At 32.5% G+C, this 20,917-nt stretch overlaps 1 protein-coding gene across 1 annotated transcript in view; it reads right to left on the bottom strand.

The window, feature by feature from the left end:
- Positions 1-20,917, bottom strand: part of LOC143233158 (uncharacterized) — a 144,207-nt gene that overhangs the window by 17,231 nt on the left and 106,059 nt on the right. The window contains exons 3-5 of the mRNA XM_076469114.1: positions 12,604-12,662; positions 2,657-2,751; positions 607-688 (exon numbers count right to left, since the gene is read on the bottom strand). Of these exons, the coding sequence (XP_076325229.1) occupies positions 607-688; positions 2,657-2,751; positions 12,604-12,662 (236 nt within the window). The remainder of the gene's footprint in view (positions 1-606; positions 689-2,656; positions 2,752-12,603; positions 12,663-20,917) is intronic.

The raw sequence follows: 20,917 nt of genomic DNA, 5'->3' as shown, positions 1-20,917 counted from the left end.
TCTTAAGATGGAATTCCATTTGCAAACAGAAAATTAAACAAACCCCCAATAAAGTTATGTAATTTAACATAAATTTATTTTCAGTATCATGGCTAATATTCTTTTGTGCTAAATAAAGCTAAATTTCTTTAAAATTTTAAAACACTATTAAATTTATTATTAACATCAGTTTTTTCACCAAAATTATCATTTATGTATCCAGATTTCTGTTAAAAAAGTTATATCACTGTAAAGAGTTTAAGTTCTCATATTTGTTTACACCAGTGATGAAGATGCAAAATAATTTTATTGTACATAGGCTCAAAGAGAAACTTGTGAATTCCTTAAATAACATCATTATACTAAAATGGACAAAAAGGTTGAACACTTAAATGTCATAGTTCAAAAGTTACTTTCAAGTTTTCTTGATTATTGCTTCACATCACATGTAGTAATAAATATAAATGTCTAAAAAAAAAATTTTAATTTCCACCCTCCAATGGTCCAAACAATTCAACAAAACTACTTTTTCTAAAACCATACATTACACAGTTAACATTTTGATACATCTACACAAACAAAATTTAAATAAGATATATTTCAGTTTGTTATAAAAACACTACCAACCAATTACTTGAGAAGGCTGCATTCGTCTTCTACGCAAAGCCTCTTCCACATTATGCCCACATTGTAATAACAAATACAATGCCTGAAAAAAAAATCTTTATTACTATAATGTCCTAAAAAAATTGAGAATTACCCAATTTGGTTTAGAAGTTCAACTGAGATTTACAATCACAACAGCAAATACAAAATCTACAATACTTTATAAAATTTAGATATGAATTACCTTTAAGGAAATACAAAATGTAACTACTAAAAAACTATACTGAAAGACGTTTTTGCAATATGCTGGTGTTCATAATATTGGCTGGTACAAAATGCATGTTAAAACTACAAATGTAAATAAATTAAATATGTTTAACTGAAAAATCAGAAACTAATCACTAAATAGGTCTTCAATACATGAGTGTATGTTTGAGAATCATGTCAATTAATAAGTTTAAAAAAAGTACATATTTAAAACAGTTTTACTGCTGTTTTAAAATGGTTATTTAAAATTTAAATGTAAATACATGTATTTTAAAAATCTTATACAATGTATAGTTCGACTGTGAAATATGTTTTAACAACTAAAACATTAAAAGTTAAAACCATCAGCCATATGCTGGGCTGGTAATAAAATATTATGTAGTCTGAAAAATCTAAAAAGTTGTACTTTTTCTTTGTTTTCAAAATCTTGAACAACTATTTTTGACACTGCTAATAGCCACAAGACGTAATTCCTAAACATTTACCTTCATCACATAAATATAAAACCACAATTAAAGGTTTGGTTTTTTAAGCACAGTAATTTTACTTATTAATAATTATTTATTTTGATTCTTATTAAGAAAGAAAAAATTATTTGCACTGATAGTACCTCTACAGATATACAACCTGTGGATCTTTAAATAAATAACTAGTAAAAAAAAGCCCATCAAAAAGGACAGAAAACCAAAGACTATCATGAGCAACATTTCCTTTATCTGAAGAGTGTTTCTTTTCAGCATTAATACTTGTCCCAGCATTCATTGATAAGTTATTTTCTAGTCTTATCAATTCCATTATTGAAAGTTTTCTTCGAACCATACTTCTTGTAAATACTTGATCATCATTCAAAAAATAACCTTAATTTAATAACAAACAAAAAATTAATTTCACTTGGTGCTAACTAAATCCTTGGTTTAAAAACTAGCTCTTTGATAAGCTTTTATATAGCACAAAAAGTACAAAAATCCTTGGTTTAAAAACTAGCTCTTTGATAAGCTTTTATGTAGCACAAAAAGTACAAAAATTTAGGAGCTATTTATAAGTAAAATTCAACTAAAATGCAAACAAACAATAAAAAGAGGATGTATTATAGGACAAAGTGGAAGCAGACATGCGTAACTCATGAAATTTGAAGAAAGTGAGCATGACTGATAACACTTGGCTTTCATAATATTTAATTTTTAAGATTTCTTTGTTTGTTGAATTTTATACAACACTACTAGAGGGCTATCTATGCCAGCCATCCCTGTTCTTCAAGTGATAGATCAGAGGGAAACCAGTTACTCATCGCCACACATTACCAGTTCTTGGACTACTCTTTACCAATGAAAAGTGAGTTTAATTGTCACATTATAATGCTTCAGGCTGAAAGTGCAAGCATATTCAGTGACAGAATGTGATCCAATGACATGCAGATTGCAAGTTGAGTGCCCTGAACACCAGATCATGGAAGGCATTTAGTTTTAAGAATACTTCAGCTTAAACTCATTTGTTAGTTTTACTATACTGAAATTGTGTTTTCACACTTTACTTTTCACTATTAAACACCTTTTCTGGATAAAACATCCTTCACAAATAAATCCTTCTCTACTTTTTTATTTATATGTACAATAACAATCATTTCTCAAAATGACTCTTGATAGCATACAGGAAGATATTAATTAATAACAATCAGAAACATAAATTAAATATTCAAATATCAATGATTTTAATATTGTATCAAATCTTGTAAGAAAGTAAAATATAGAAAATACATAAAAATGGTGTGAGACAAGAAAAGTTTACTATAAAAGCCTAAGTTTACCTGTTCATCATCACAAATATGACTTCCTACAGGAATAGCTTGTACACCTTGAATATTAGAATGAGAGTACTGAGCCTGTTGCAGGTATAGTTCAACTGGAAAACATTGTATAATGAGACTATCACTGAAATTTTTTTACTCTTGTTTTTGATGATCATTATTATATAATACATTCAAATCTTCTTAGTTCACGTAAAAAATGTATAATAATTTTATGAATGAACCACATACTTTTTTGCTGCTATTATTACAGAACATCTTAAAATATTTTTGGATGACATTATACAATACACACAGATGAGTAAAGTCCATATATTATACTGAGACTTGAGTTTTGTGTTAATAATTTGTGCATGCTGAAGTTGTATCAGAGTAATAAAAAAAACGATTTTCTGAAAAGAATTTTTCACGCATTAAGAAGTAATGAAGAGTAAAAGAACACCACACTCCAAAAAGGGAATTGTCAGTGTTCTTCTGTGGTAGTGAAAACAACCTTGTTTAGCAGATAGTTAATGAACTTCAATACCATACCCCTACCAAGACAAGGACAATATCATCAATATAGTGAAAATTACAGTTACAAAAGATAACTGACTTAAAAAATCCATTGTAATGAAATAACAAATATTTTCCAATAAAGAAGGGTCTAAGGTTAATAAAGGTTCACTAGCTTCCAGCCACATCACAAAGTCAATGCTTGTTTTCACGAGAAAGATAGCAGAAAGAAGTGGGATTACAAAACAGTCTTACTGATCACTTGGCAAAGAAAGTGAATATGCAAAGAGAAAAAAGGCTGAGAAATCTAGAAGTTGTGGAATTCACTGGTGGATGTAAGAAAAGAGATGCCTTTTAAAGCTCCTGTATTTTCACCAAAGTAGGATAAAAAAAAGGCTTAAAATCAATTAATATATTTTCAGTTTATAATAAAAATGATCAAAACATCTATTGTTTTTTTTCTATCCAGGTTTATTAAAAATGTTTCTCTACACTCTTGCAAATTTTTCTGACTCTAGCTTTGTTGTTTATTTTGATAATTGTTGCCATATCTTTTTTCTTTTCTTTGTCATTTTGAACAGATGCTTTTCTAACACTACTGAAACAATGCAAGCATTTGAATCATTCCATGTTAATTCATCCAGGTGACCCCCTCAGAATGCCTTGAAAAAATTCACATGCGCTAATCTACCCATATAATGAAAAATTGCCAAAGATTAGATCAATATCTCTAATAGTTTCTGAGGGTGGTCAGAGGATACTTTAAAAAATTATAACTCAAAAAGTAGGTTGAACACCATCTTGATTTTATTTGTAGATCATATTTAGAGATGTAAGAATATATGGCAAAAATCTGAAAAGGCTAAATAACTGGTGGCATGGTCAAACTGTGGCCTGAAGTAGGGCTATTTTTATCTAAATCATAAAAAGTTGCATGCAACTAAATTTTTTTACAGGAGACCTAACAGACTTTTAATTACAACAATTGCTGATTTATCAACCGATATGTTATAGGAAATTTGAAAAAAAAATATTCAGCTTTGTATCATATTAAGTGTTAGGCTTATTAAATAAACCAATTTTACGATTTTGGGTTTTCAGGTGATTTTACAGCCTCACTATGAAAATCCTAAGAGAGATAAACTTGGTTTGAGACCATATTTGAATTCTGTGAGACTAATTCAGTCAGTATAGCACCATTACTCTTGCAGCTTTAAGCATCCAAAGTTGCCTGAAAATGAATTAGCCAAAAATAAAAGACAATTAAATTTTACAGGGCTGTAAATCAAAAACTATTAGAGATATTGATCTAATCTTTGGCAATTTTTCATTATATGGGTAGATGAGCACATGCAAATTTTTCAAGGCATTCTGTGGGGGTCACCTGCAGCCCCCTGGATGATTTGACATGGAATGACCAATTTGTTAAATGTCTTAAACTATTAGCAGTTGTATACTATTACAAGGGACAGCCAATCAAATTTCATTTTGCTGACATATGGCTAGTTTAATTTAAATTCATTTGTTATTGGCTGTATATTCTGGCACTAAATAAATCATACATGTTTTATATGGAAAAGATGGAAAGAATAACATAATCCATAAAGACAAATACCATTGATCAATGTAAGATTCTCATGCCTTAAATGAAATCCCATAATTCCTGGGAATGTTCACCAAGAGCATAGGTTAAATGCTGGGGATTAAATTTTGTATAAACAACATTTGAATTTACTTTAGAACATATGTAGTATTTTAATATTTATTTTTGTAATACTTTATCACCTAATTAAAATGAATCAATGTTTTCAGTTAAAAATGATTTAGTTATACACAATGTCAGAGTTCTTACCTTAGCAGAATAAAGGAATAAGGAAAATTATAAAAACAAAGAAAAAGGATTTTCAAGCATGGCTAAAAGACAAAAATGATGGAAAGTACATCAACTACAAAATTGCAAGGAGAAAGAGCAACAGAAAAATTATGGGAATAATTTGGAGCAGACCTTGTAACAGAAGAGAGAACAGCACTCAAAACTTTCCACAGAAAAGTTAAAGCAATGCAAAATTGAGAAACCAATTATAACCCAAATGAAATCATCAATGATAAAGATGGTAAACCCATACTTGACAGATGAAGAGATTACTGCAATGCTTTGCTCAAACTAAATGAATCAACAGATTGCAGTGAAAAACAGACAGTAATAATATATGAGCTATGCCTATTACTATCAGAAATAGAAAAGACACTTAAAACAGCTTTAAGTAATAAACAGTTTGACTTCAGAACTAGTCAATACCATAAGAGAAACTGGTTCAAGATGGTTAAGAAGGATTTTTCAAGCAGCTTGGGAGCAGCAGAAAACATCTGAAGATTGACAAATAGATATTATTATAGTTCCCATATGGAAAAATAAGGGTGCAAAAGAGACTGCATAAAGTACAGAGATATCACTCTCAAGTCATGCAGGGGAGATATATGCTAAGAACATCAATAGCAGGCTACAACCAATAACTGAGCAACAACTTTCTGAATTATAGTTGGGTTTTCAATCTAATAAGAGCTACACAGATGCTATCTTCACACTGAAACAATTGACAGAAAAGAGTATGGAACACACCCAAAACCTTAAATTAGCCTTTGTTGACCATTTGACACAGTAGATTTGTGAAAACTGTGGGAAACATTACAGACATATGGGTGAACATTTAATAAAGGTATGTCAAATTCTACATAAGTTAAGTATGAATACGGTAAAAACTAAAGCAGGGATATCAAAACCCTTCAAAGTAATTGCAGGTGTAAGATATGGATGTGTACTATCCTCACTTCTCTTAATCACCTACACTGACAACATCTGCAAAGAAGCCAACCCCTCAGAAAAGGATCACTTCAATAAGCCCCTTTTTGCTGGCAACCAAGCCCTCATTGCTGAATGTGACAGAACTACAGGATCATCTGAATCAACTGGACATCAAATGCAAAGAATATATTATAAAAAATAAGTAGAGAAAAGATTGGAAGACAGAGAAAGAAATGAAAACTGGTGAATAATAATGACACAAAAGACAAAAGAATTAAGTATTTGGGAAGTGTATTTAAAAAAGACAGTAAAATGAACAGAAAAATAAATATTAGATGCATCACAGCACATCAGGTTTCAGGACAACTTTTGTCACTGCTGCAACATAAACGTACTGCAATCAACACAAAAGTTAACTTAATAAAAACTATATTTCTGCTAACACTGTGCTATTAATGCCACACCTGGACTCTTTAACAATTTCACAGCAGCATAGAATAACTATAATGGAAATGAGATGTCCAAGTTGAGCCCTCAAAATATTGTACAGAAACTGAACCGGAAAAGATATCTGAAAAAGACTGGGAGTTAAATCAGTCCTACAACATATTATGTAACAACAAATAAAATATTTGACCATCTCACAGGGATGCCTTAGAACAAACTGCTACAACATGAAACAACTCAATAGATACAAGGTGTTGGTGGTGGGGGAGGACAAAGGAGGAGGTGGAGTCAAGATATAGATAACTTTAAACACCACAGAATCAGTCATAGAGAAGTTCTGGATATAGCACATCAGAAAGTCCCTACATTTTCCCTCTAAACCTCACAGTAGACAGAAAAAGAAAAGTAAGTACAATGTACTACTATGAGCTATTTCATATTCTGTGTTTTGTCTAATATTACCAATACTTTTGAAACATTATTTTAAGTAGGTAGGTAGGTATTTCATGTTTATTGGCACAAAGCTACTATGCTATCTGTGCCAAATAAGATGTAGTGTACTATAATGATATAAGGAAACTAAGGTAAAAATATGTAAAATGAAGACCTACCAGGAAGACTGAACCATTAAGTTCAAACTTGAAGTTGGCCTTTCCAGTCTTGGATTCAGGTCAAAATGAAATTAAAATGTGTAAAAGAAATCATGCTAAAACAGTAAAAATCTTAAGTTAAAAAGACCAATGGTTCTTAAACATGTAAAAACATGAGTGAGGTGGCCAGTATCACCTATGACACTGGCTAATGTCAAGGCCAAACCTACCTTAAAAACATGTTCAAAATGGCATCGTCATTCTTGGTTGTAACGATGGCATGATAATAAAATATGTACGATTGTGACCTGAGTGCCACACAGACCACGCATTGGTGGTGAGTTAAAAACTGTGACCAATGTGTAGCCTAGCCAAAACAACTTTCTCCCATCAATCTTTACAGAAACAAAATGGCCAAAGAGCTAAAAAAGCTTGATTTGAAAAAGCTTATTATTTCATTGCTCACTCCAGGTAGACTGCCAACAGGTGTATAGTCGGGTTTTGATCACTAGACCACAGTCCATACATGGAACCGGGACGGTAGTGATAGAGCCAGAGCAAATGGACTTTGCTCCTCTGTCCCACAAATACCAACATGACCTGGTATCCAAAAAAACTGGATAAAGATAGATGAGCCAGTTTGTTTTGGATACTGATAAGAATAGGATGGTAACTAACATGGAATGATGTCAGAGCCAATAGACAGCTGAGTGAATCAGTATAAATTGCACAATTTGTATATTGCATAGTTTCAATATGATTCAAGGAAAGAGAAATAGCATACAATCCAGCAGTGAACACAGACACTGTAGAGGGGATTCTGAGTGCTACAACCAAACTGTAACAAATCATGGCAGAACCCACAAGAGTCACCTGATTTTGAACCATCCGTATATATGGGAGTGAATGGATTGTTTGAACGATGTTCAGCAAATAAAGAGCGATATTTCCAATTGGGAGTACTGGCCTTCCTCAGATGACTCAAAAGATAGGTCACAGTTGGGGACAGTAATTAGACATGGTGGAAGAGGCTGAACTGTTGATACTGCTATGCTAATCACAGATATATCCAATTTTTCTAATTGTGCCCAAATATGAAAGCTAAAAGGAACAGTGGTATATTTTCTATTATAAAAAAGTGTGGCTAACTGAGAATGGAAAATGCAACCCCAAGTAGGATGCTGTGGTAAAGAGCGAAGTCTGGAAGCATACATAAGAGACAGTTGCAGACAGCAAATATACAGAGGGGGTTCATGAGACTCCACATACAAACTTTGGGCTAGAGTAGTACGAAGGCCCCAGTGCAAAGCCAAAGCCCCTGATGGTGGATAGGATCCAACATTTTCAGTGCTGAGGTTCTGGCAGAACCCTAAACCAATGACAAGTTTGGATCGGATAAGGGCATGATAAATTTTAAGCATGGAGTTTCGATCCACTTCCCAAGAGGTGGAAGAGAGGACACGGAGGATGTTAAGTGCTCTTTTACATTTGACACAAAGTTGCTTAATATGGGAAATAATGTTCAATTTACAGTCAAATATAAGACATAAGAACTTTGCCTCAGGGACAACAAAAAGTAAATCATCAATATGAAGTTCTGGATCTGGATGAATACCATGTTGGCAGCAGAAATGTACACAAACAGTTTTAGGGAGAGAAAGTTGAAAACCATTTGCTGTGTTCCACTTAAGTATATAATTGATTACAGTTTGTAGCTGCTGCTCAATAAACCTCATGTTTGATGACTGATATGAGATGTGAAAGTCATCAACAAAAAGACCACTTGCAACTGTAGAGGGTAGCTGTTCATTGATGGCATTAATCTTTATAATGAAAAGTGTGACATTCAGAACACAGCCCTGAGGGACTCCAAGTTCCTGTGGGAAAAAACGGGAAGTGTTGAGACAACACGGACTTAAAATTGGCAGTTTATTAAAAAATGCTTAATAAAAAGTGGCAAATCATCACACAATCTGTATGAATGAAGGTCTCACAAGATGCTGCATCTCCATGTTGTATCATAAGCTTTCTCTAAATAAATAAAAAAAGAAACAAGATGTTGGTTCAAAAAAGCTTCTCTGACTGATGTTTCAAGGTGAATTAAGTGGTCTATCACAGAGCATTGTCTTTGGAAGACATACTGAGTGGGTGAGAAATGGTTGTTTGATTCAAGGAACCAAACAAGACGAGCATTAATCATCGCCTCTAAGGTCTTACTGAGACAACTTGTCAAAGCTATTGGATGGGAATTCAAAGGAATATTTGAATCCTTCCCAGGTTTAAGAATAGGGAGTGCAATTTCTTGGTGCCAAGCATCAGGAAAGACATTCTCCTGCCATATCCAGTTAAAGACAGCCAGGAGAATAGTAAGAGAGGCAGGAGAAAGGTGGCACAGCATTTCCTAATGTATATCATCAGGTCCAACTGATGTACTGCCAGACCAATGAAGTGCAAGTTTGTGTTCCACCAGTGTGTGAGGGTGACTGTAGTCATAGGGATGATCGGGCAAAAAGGAAAGAGGCAGATCTTCAGCTTGTGTTTTAATAGCTAAGAAGGAAGGGGATAAGTTTGAAGAGCTAGATACATTCACCAAAAGTATTGGCAATGCTCTGAGCATCAGCAACTTCATGGCCACTGAATATTAAGATTGAGAGGAGGGCAGAAGTATACCGTCCACTCAACTTCTGGATCTTGTCCCATATGATTTTTGAAGTGGTTGTTGAAGAAATGCTGGAGGTGTATTTAATCCAAGATTCCTTTTGGGTTTGACATCCAACTCACCAAGCCCATGCACGGGCTTGCTGAAATGCAATGTGGTTTGAAAGCGTGGGATATCTATAAAATTTATCCCAAGCACGTTTCTGAGCTATTCGTGTTATAGAACAAGCAGAATTCCACCAAGGGCAGGGATGCCGTGGGAAAGACATCGAGGTTTTTGGAATGCACTGAGCAGCTGGTTAGACAATACAGTTAGTTACAACTGCTACACAATCATCTATTGATGATTTACATAAGATGGCAGGATCAAGTTCCTAGAGAGCAGTGAAAAAGGGCCAGTTGGTCTGGTCCAAATTCTACTGAGGCATACAGGTCAGGTGGCACTGACCATGGCCAATCTCTCTTAATATGATAAGAAAATGATCACTACTCTGTGGATTGATATCAACTTCCCAAGAAAATCAAGTGAAAAGCAAAAAGGAGCAGTTAAAAAGATCTATAGCAGTAAATGACTGACTGGGTGTATGAAAGTAAATGTAAGAGTCAGTATTGAAGAGAGACATGTTGTGATTCAGGAGCATATGCTCTATAGCACAACCCCTCAACATCAATATTAGAACCACCCCAGAGGGGATTATGCCCATTAAGATCCCCCAAATTAAAAATGGAGTTAGCAGCTGCTCAATGAGGGCATCAAGGTCTGATGGATGATAATTTTTTCCAGGGATAAAGTACAGAGAGCAAACAATGATGACACGACCCAAGGAGATATGGATGGCTACAGCCTCCAAGGTCATAATCAATGACAAGGATCAGGTGGGAACAGTACTCCCCCCATGTCCTTGCCCTACACATGACCTGACATTTCGGTATAAGGAGTATTGTCGAATTGTGACTGTATTAGTAGGTTTTAAAAATGTTTCCTGTAAAGAAAGACATTTGGAATGATAGGTCAATCAAATCCTTGATGTCATTCACATTTGATTGAAAACATCAACAGTTCCCTTGGATTAGCGTGGCCATTTTTTATTTATTTTGGAGGAGTATATGGCAAGGAGACCTTCTGCTTGCAAGTGCGCTTTTTTTCTTTACTGGATGTGGGTCGGTCACTCTCTAGTGATTCTGCTCTGGATCGAGTAGGCAGGTCGGTGTTTGTAGACATACGTTCCAGTGACTGAGGATGTGAACAAATGGTTTGTTTAATTTTTGGAGTGTCAAGAGAGGAAGACCTCATGGAAACACCTGGGCTTGAACAAGGTGAAGTTGGGCAATGGCTGGAGGATGTAGTAGGGACAGAGATAGAAGTAGATACTGGTTTATTAACTTTGTTGATTTTGGAGAGTGCTAGATTAAGATGTGCTGTTAAGGATTCTGTAGGAGGCACAGAAAGATCTCTCTGGACTCCTACTGTAGTAGTGGAATGGCTTATAGCAATATAAGTCCGAGATGGAATTGGGAATAGTAATTTCCAAGCCTCTGGGTAAGTAATATTATGAACTGTCTTTAGACATTGTACTTCTTTTTCTTCAACCAATTTAGGGCAAGAAGTAAATTAGGAAAGATGTGGACCATTACAGTTAATACAATGCAGTTCTAGTTGGCATTGAAAAGCATCGTGGTCTTCACCAGCACAACAGGCACATGTCAAGGAACCACAGGGTTAGGAATGTAAGGCTGTACCTTACAATTAAGATATCCTGCCTTGATTGTGGTAGGAGGATGTGATGTAAATGTTAATATTAGAACATTCGTCTGCTCCATAGTCCCATCTCTACGAGTAAAAATTTGGTGTATGGCTGTAACACCTTGGCTGGTAAAATCTGTGAGGATCTCTCACTCAGGAAGGGTCTTTAAATCCCTCTCAACTATAACTCCTCTGGAAGAATTCAAAGTAGAATGAGGAGTATCTTCAATGGGTATATCCCCAATGGCCTTTGACTTTAAGAGGAGTTTGGAATGTTGTGATGAAGCTGTTTCCACTAAAATGTCCCCAGACCATAATTTTTTTTACCAATTTAGGTGAGTCAGCTAGCCCTTCTAAGCACTTCTGAATAAAAAATGGAGAAATCTGCCCTAAGGGTTTTTCAGTTAAAGAATGTATAATTAAAAATTGCAGGCCAGATTCAAGTTGTGAGTTTGACCATACAGAGTCATCAATACGCAGTTATTTGCTAGTAGTCTGATTTTTCTCTACGCTGTCATGCTCATTTTTTTAGTTGAGGGGTATCCATAATAAAAAAGAGAATATTCTGGTGCCTACTGGCCCCACCCACCATGGAGCCCTATGAGGGGATGCACTACAGTGCCATATGAAGTAACTGCAGTGATGCAGGGATTTCGTGAGCACTATACCTGAACACCAGTATCAGACATAATGTCCACTACACCTGTTGAAACGTCCTACGCTTGCACTCAGTTGACACTGGCCCAAATGGACTAGGCAATTGATATTAGGGGGGCACCCCAAGACTGCCCGTCTACAGGAATTCAAGGCAAAAGTAGTGTGTTGGAATTGGACCCCTCAGCCACCAGGATCCTCTCCTTCCCTTCATGGGCCACCATGCAAATGGATGTTTAAATCCAAGAGGAGGTAAATGGATAGTATAAAACATTCTCTGGGAGGTCCCCTCACCACATACAGGAATCCATTATTTTAAATGAACTAAATAATTGCTTTGTTTTAATTTAAATCAGTTACTTTACAAAGTAATCATGTTTTTATTCTTATAAAATTACAATTCTATATAACTACCAGCTATAAAAATACAGAACATTTAGATTAAAATATTTTATAATGACTTTGCCTGCTTCTAAAATTATTAACACATTTTAATTATGAAACACATTCTGTTTTATTAGAAAATCATATATCAGGCATAAAAGCAAAAAGATACCTTCTTTGTTTGAAAGTTTTGTTGGATCCCATAACAGTCTATCTTCATTTTCATATGCTACAAAGAAGCTTAAATATTTTACTGAAAGCAAAATATTCAAAACCAAGTACTCAGTAATTTATTAAACTATCTGATGCAAGATTAATTATATCAATGGTTTTAACAGTCTCTTTAAAGCCACTATATATCCATTTGTGTACAAGTATTCTCTAAAATAGATTCAATATAGAGCAGTGGTTCATGGATTGGTGCTGGTCCACAGGGGGATGTAAAAAAAGTTTTAAAATATAGTGATTGAAGTATATTGTTTCAAAATGTAATATAAAAGTACTTTAAACATTTATTATTGCCCAAAGCAGTGTATGAAATTTTGAATTGTGAACTAGCTGGTACTTAGATGGAAAAAGGTTTTCATCCACTGATCTAGAAGTAGAGATATTGTCAAAATTTTGTTGGAGAAAGGAAGCTCTCCCATTGCAGTCAAAAAACAAAAGTTCAGTTATTTAAGAAGTATATTTTTATACCATTGGAATGAGCAAGAGAAAATTTAGACTGTGTGATGAGACAAGAGTTCACATGAGAAAATCAACACATCTAATTTTTGATGTAATGGGATTGTCCTTGCAGGCCCTCTTTGTTGGATTATTTTAGTTGTCTCTACTGAAATAACCACATGCACAGAAATGTGAGATTAAGTTTAGGTTGTACAAAGTACAACCAGTATTCACTTGAGTACATGGTTATTCTTTTTTTTTTCCTTTCTCCAGCTTTTGCGTACCATGCAGTTAGGTACTTTAAAGAAATCAGTAATATACTGACAGCATCTTATAAAATTATAATTATTAACAAAACCTTCTGATTTACAGTAAAATAGTGTATAATAATTTTTCTGTCTTATTATATTTTCTACATCCAGTGCTGATGAGGCCTTTTTTCTAACATCAGGACTATTCACACTGGGGTATGACACACATAGTAGTGGTTGGGTTGCTATTTTATTAATGCAATGTTCAATAACTTGTTACTCCACAATGTTCTTATATGTTGTTGTATCTTGGCACTCATCTCTAGTGCTATTCAAACTTATTCTTACACTACAATGTCTTCACTTACTTATGAACTAAATTACCTGTTTTCTTCTTGTTTCTAAAAACTACAGTTAATATCAAAACAGTATCAATCACTTATAAACTAAATACAAGTTTTATGATTAAAGTACATTTCACACTGGATTTCAAAATTGAATTTGATACATGAAATAAAAGTTTGCTGTATATATTGTTAATAATTACAGTATTTCATGCTCAAAAGTTTACAGTTGCTTATTATAACAGGTTTTACTAGATTTCTAATGGTTTAGCACATGTACAAAGAACTATAAAACTTACTATACAGATAATAAATTTACCTACTTCTACAATTCAAAGTAAACAGACAACTATACTCTTAACCATGAACAAAAAAATTAAGTAATTATAGGATGCGTAATATTCTAATACAGGATTTCTACAATTCTAATCAAATTTTTTCAACACATTTATACATTGCTATATTACATCATTTATCTCAACAACAATAAAACTTTGAAAATGTTAATTCAATAGAGTTGCACACACACATTCCATTAATGTACAAAGTCCAAGTTATCTAAAATATCATGTATAACTTCTGATACATTCTGTAGGCCTGCTAGAATGGATGTTGGTCTCTTGGGATAATTTTATTCATGCAAGTAATGTCTAGGAAACCATAAGACAAATACTATGTGTGCCCAAAGCTTTTCCACTGTACTACTTGTACCATTATAAAATGGATGAATTAGATTTAACGGAATACTGTATTAACAGGATATACTCTTTGCTGGATGGAATTTTTTATATGTGACAAAGTATCATTCTCCTTGTTGACTTAAATATCAAACACTCCATCTTCACCAACACATTTATGATATAATACATTGCTTAAGCTGGTAACTGCCCAGAATAAAGGATAACTTTAATTTTTTTTAAATAAATGATGAATTATTTCAACATCATTATTTCTCAATCAGATAGGTACTGTCCTATAAAGGACACTACAGATGATGACATTGGCTTTACAAAACATTTTTCTATTAGCCATCTGTTTCCTTGCCATATATGTATGGGTCTTAATTACTTCTCCATGACTAATGATAAAAACTTTATGAGCTAAGTGTACTGCTCCCTATATTTTTTAACTGCAAAATAGTTGAAAGAATCCTATTTGACAAGCCACTACAAAGATTAAGGAACATGATAGCAAAGCATGTTGTCACAGAACTTACACAGAATTTCTTAAAAACAGAAACATAGATGCTAAGACATCAAACTGAGGATATATATATAGATGATACTTGGCATGACTTCTATAATTTGTTCTAATGTTTACTTTCACACACTTTTGTCTCAGTAAACTGGAGACACTTTAGAAGACAACAGATAAGGTGGGTCAGTTCTGTCCATTCAGTCATCAACTACAGTGAGTGGGCCATATTGTGCAGAAAATTGTTTAAACTGAAATTATTGTAAGTAGTAATTATAAATTACATCAACTTCAGGTACAGTTTCTTTTTACATAGAAATATTCAGTTCAACATTTTAAGTTCCAGAAACAGAGCTTCTCCACTTGACATCTACTCAAAGATGACAACAAATTTATATTTTTTAAGCATCATGAACGAGGTACCTCAGCTCCAACTGCTTTTACTGGATATAAAGGATAGCATTCCAGCCCCCATTATGGTAGAAAGGCACTAATTGGTAGCCCAGTATATAAATTATACTAGTATGAATAGTCTCATCCAGTTATTTAAATAAAAGTAGTACAGCACCCAACCACCACCCATTTAATAAGTCCACTGTGACTATTATCCTCTAAACAAGCCTTTAAATGTGGCAAGGTGTACATCTGCATAAAGTAGTGCCAAGTTGTTAAATGACCTTACTCATAATTAAAAATAGTTATTAGAAATTTCTCTAATTTTTATTTCTTTATATTTATTTAATATATTCTTATATTTGTTACAAAATAGTTTAATTATTTTATTTAAAGTTTCTTTATTAAATCCATTAATTATTAATTTTTGTATCAGTTTCAACATTTCTGATAAAATATTGTAATTTGTTACAAACTGTACAATATCTGAATAACTGTGAAGTGATAAGGCTTATAACAGAAGGGTACGGTACATTACTAGTAAAAGAGTGTAAACCATAAACTGGAAAAGCAAAATATTTTCTTTTATCAAAAATATTTACACTGATATTCTTATCAATTATTTTAATTTGTAAATCTAAATAATATGTTTTTGTATTTCATAATGAATTATTTTCAATTTCTAATTCTGCTGGATGAATAGTGTTGACAACATTAATTATTTCAGGATTATCTATACTAATTAAATGATCTATACATCTGTAAGTAAAAATAACTGAATTTGTGCAGTTTTAAATAAATTTATACTCATAGTAGTAAAGATATAAATTTACTATACAAGTAGAATAGTTAGCTCCCATTGAAACTCCTATTGCTTGTATAAAACCCTGGTAATTGAAAAATATGCAATAACTGCAAATAATTTACAATAACCACTTAGATCAAATTATTTTGTTTACTATAATAAACAGTTTTTATTATTACAAAAATACAAACAAACTAAAGAAAAAGGAAGAACATTGATGTTAAATAATTATGCATCCTCATCCATCCTGTTTTTGTTTTTGTGAAGTCTATGACTTTCATTCTCAAAGCTTCGTGTTGTGATCTTTCTTTTATGTATTGTGTCTGGTGTCTCTCATTTCAACAACCAGCAGTAATCAATCACCATACTTATGTTCCATTTTCCCTGATACCTCATTTCTAGGATGTCTTGATGAAACCTTTTCCCCTGTTCTTCACTGACAGTGCCAAGAATTTCATGGAAACAGTCAATACATGAGCATAAGCTAAGAACTTTCAAGATCATATTGCAACCCAATTCTTTCAATTTATCTAGCATGTTACTGAAAATATTTCATAATTTGGGTCCTTGTTGTTTCCTAAAAATTTGCCAATAACATTTTTAAAGTCAATCCATGCTTCTCTTTCATTTTTTCTAATTTTTCTTTTGAACTGAAGCCCAACAAAAACCCCTTATTTAAGTTTCACTTCTATAAGAGCTGAGAATTGCCCATGTAGATACTTGAAACAGTTGCCATCTTTGTCTAAGGCCTTTACAAACTGCTTCATCAAACCCACTTTTATGTGAAGTACAGGTAAGAGGACTTTGTGTCAACCAAACTTGCATGTTCAATGTTTTATTATCCTGGTATCAGTCTGATTCTGTGGGGGCCATTGTTTTTTTACCCAGTGTTGATTTTGTGCTTTGCTGTCCCATTCACACAACAAACATGGAAACATTATATAACTGAATTATTAACCCAGTACTTTACAAACCTTTTAAATCTCTATAAAGCAGCCAATACCATTTTTTTGAATTTGACTTCATTAAGAAGTAGTTTAAGATTTTCTTATACTTTCTTCACATGAACCAAATGAGCAAGAGGAACAGATGCATATTTGTTACCACTATGATGAACACATTTTATGTCAAAGTGCACGCAGAGGTAAAGACCATCCAGAAATGACATGCCACATAGCCTGTTAACTCTTTATATACAATAGGTGTGTTTCTCATGGGTTCTAGAATAATCAATAAGACTCTCAAGTCGAGATTGGTCTACAGAAATCTATAGCCAGTGGTTGTTAATATTTTAAAGATAACAAAATATTATCCAATTTCAATGAAATTAATTCACTTATGTAAAAGTAACTGCACTGTTTTGTAAAAAATCTGTACATATAAAAAAAAAATGGATATAAGTTTTGGATTCAGTTTATAGGATTTTCTGTAGAACATGCAAACATTTTAAGACAATAAAACCATCACAGGATAGCATTATTCAAGCTCTTAACAGCACAAGGACTAATTATCACACTCTTTACAAAACAGTAATGCTAGTTTGACTAAACTAAGCAATATTGTTTTACCACAGATGATCACTTAACTCTTTCAGCATGGGCTTGGTCCCTTGGAGAGACCTCATAATAATCTTATGCTTGTTATAGTTTTCATGCTATAACTTTTAAATTAGTAAGTGTATGTTCAAAAAACTTGTCAGATTGCCAGTAAACATTACAAGGCTTTCATATAAAAGATACCAGATTTTTAAAATTAAGTCTTAAGGTTTGTTAAGCAATGTTTATCTCATGCCTTTTTTCTTTTCACATACTACCTATCCAACATGCAAAGTAATTTTCATTTTAAGATTAAACGTACTTTTATGCATCAGAAAAATTTCAAATTTCAACAAGTGAAATCCTTATAACATCCAGACAGTTATAAAATGTTTCTTAAAAAATACTTTACATTTTATCTTTATTTTCATTAATGAATCTCTTTCTGTACAGGTTAATTTTATTTATCCAGTAACCACAACAAAAAATTAGAAAATAGATAAAAATTATTTCCATTTCTGTTCTAGAATGACTGCATTTATAACACAAAAACACAAATGTCATATATAGAAGTATATAACAGGAACCATTTTAAAAAATGAAAACAGGTGAGCAGGGTTACCATGTTTGGCTCATTATGAGGGGTATCTCAGTAAATAGAAAAGATAGGCTTTTTATTTTATATTCTAGTTATCAATATTGCTAGTTTTTTTCCTTACCTGTACAAAACTACTGACTTTTTATTTTGACATCACAAACATCTAATATGAATCAATGTCAATATTCCATGTACCATGCAACACACAAAAATTAATGTTTAGATCTGTTTTTGATATTCACTCTTAAATTTAGAAATTTAATTATGTATTCTATGAAAATTTGAATTATAATCTACAGTTTGATACCAAACTTAACCCCTTATCTGTGTGGAGTTTTTATCGTTGAAAACGACAACAATACTGCAGAATTTTTTCCCAGAATTTTATAATTTTTACATATTTTATTTGTGTTATGTAATATTTCAGTGTGTGTATACCTAAACACACCTATAAAAGAAAATTGCATATTATCTTTTAAAAAGTAATTCAGCATGCTTTGAGCCAATGAGTGAGCAATCATATAAATGGAAATAAATGATCAACTAATAAATATTTAGTAATCAATTGGGTGCTTTCTGCAGGCTGTTGCTCGAAAGAACTTAAAGCACACCACATGGTGTGTTCCATAATTGCTTGTCAGTTTACAACTGCACCATATGGCATGTTCCGCAGCTAAGAGGTCAATGACATAAATTCATAAAATAGTAGTTCAGTGGAATTTTTAATGTAAGTCAACAAACACAATGACATGACCTTTGACGTGACCCATCTGGAAAGGGTTAAACACCTGATACAGATTACTGGGCTCAGAGCATCCAAAACTCCTGTTACTCATTGCTGAGGTAAGTTTATTCTATAGCTGACATTTCAGGTTATAATAACTGAAAAGTTCACACAAAAGTAAAATTGTAAACAGAACTTACATCAGTATCTAACAAAATAAAAAAACAACAAAACATTGTTCACACAGAAGTTCAGTAAAAGGTTCAATATTATTTCTGTGTGTTAACATTTCATCATTACACATAAAATTGTTATTACAAAACAAACTTTATAAACACTTTACTACCTTGAGTAATCCTTGAAGTGTTAGTCACAATCATTATTGTAACACGTTCAATTCAAGTAGGAAGTTACTCACAATATTTTCAGGGTTAAGAAAATAATTAAACTGTTTTGTGACATTTAACTCTTTCTTCAGTTGATGATCAATCATAAAATCAAAATGATTAAAATCATTAAAACAAAAGCACCCAAATTAATATCTTATTTGCTGATACTTTGAAATTTTTAGATAAAAATATTTTGATCAAAGCAGTTTTTAGGACTTTTATATGACCTTTGACAACTCATGGTTCATACTAAATTCTTTAGATCAATTCTAAGTTCTTTCTAACCACTTTAAATGTTTTCATGCACTTTTTGGAAGCTAAAATTACATCAAAATCAGTCAGAGTCCATTGAAATTTTATAAAATTTCTATTTATTTGTTCAATGTATGAATGTAGACAAAGAGAAAAGAAAAAGCTTTATTGCACTCAAACTCTGCAACATGTAATAAAAGTCAGACATATCACCATATTCTGAAATTATAATATTTAAGTATTTTTGCAAAAAACTCCATTTTAAAACACTTTCAAGAATGTGAATGTACCATTTTTTTTGTAGGTTCTTTTAAATTATCAGTTGAAAATAATTCAGCATCCAGTCTGGTAACATTCATAAATTAGTTTATTTATTCCTTTACTGCTATTACAAGTTTGTTATAATTTGTAAACCAACGTTTACAGTGATAGTAATAAAGATTTACTTAGTTGCAAAACATGGTGCAATAGCAGGCACCGACAGCAACCCTGTATTCTGAAAAAACTATCTTTTACTTCAACTAGTGCTACTCAACCCTCTTTTTGCTTCATGATATGTCATATTTGTAACTTATATTCAAAAGTGCTAGAAAAATGTGACATCAAATTAGAACTTTACAGTAATGAGTTCTCTAGCTAACTAATGAATTAGAACTTTAAAAATACATAGCTTATAACATTAGTATTTCCCAAAGATTTTTCACATGTGGAAATTCAACTTATAAATTTACAGACCAATATGAACCCCATTTTTTCCTATTTGATGATACAATTCATAACAGTATTTAATTCAGAGAAGGTGTAACACTTATTACATGATGCCAAGAAACCTACTACCATAACATTTATTTCTCAAAAAGGTTTTGAATATTAAACAAAGCTACTTGTGGGCTATCTTCACTAGCTGTCCCTAATTTAGCAGTGAGAAGCAAAAGGGAAGACAGACAGTCAACATTACCTACTGCCAATTTTTGGGCTACTTTTTTCAAACAAAAAATAGTAAGACTGACCATCACAATAAAATATCCACACAGCTGAAAAGGCAAGTATCTTTAGTGATGGGGGGATTTGAACCTGTTACCCACAGATTATGAGTCAAGTGCCTTAACCACAAGGTCATTTTCACAATGAAGTTATTAGTTAGCTGTTAATGTTCATAGTTCTTAATACTGTCATATTTATGACTTTGTTATTTATTGTTGACTTTTATTTATTATAAATTAACAAATTTTGGATTTGTTAGAAGATAGATAATGTTTAAGATAATATATTGAGATTCTTTAACCTTGGTATTTTGAAAAATATGCCCTGAACTGATAATTCAGACCTGTTTTT

Source organism: Tachypleus tridentatus, chromosome 1 (genome assembly GCF_004210375.1).
Source record: "Tachypleus tridentatus isolate NWPU-2018 chromosome 1, ASM421037v1, whole genome shotgun sequence".
NCBI classification, from domain to species: Eukaryota; Metazoa; Arthropoda; class Merostomata; order Xiphosura; family Limulidae; genus Tachypleus; species Tachypleus tridentatus.
Note: the sequence above shows the minus strand (reverse complement) of the source record. Positions and strands in the feature narration are given on the sequence as shown.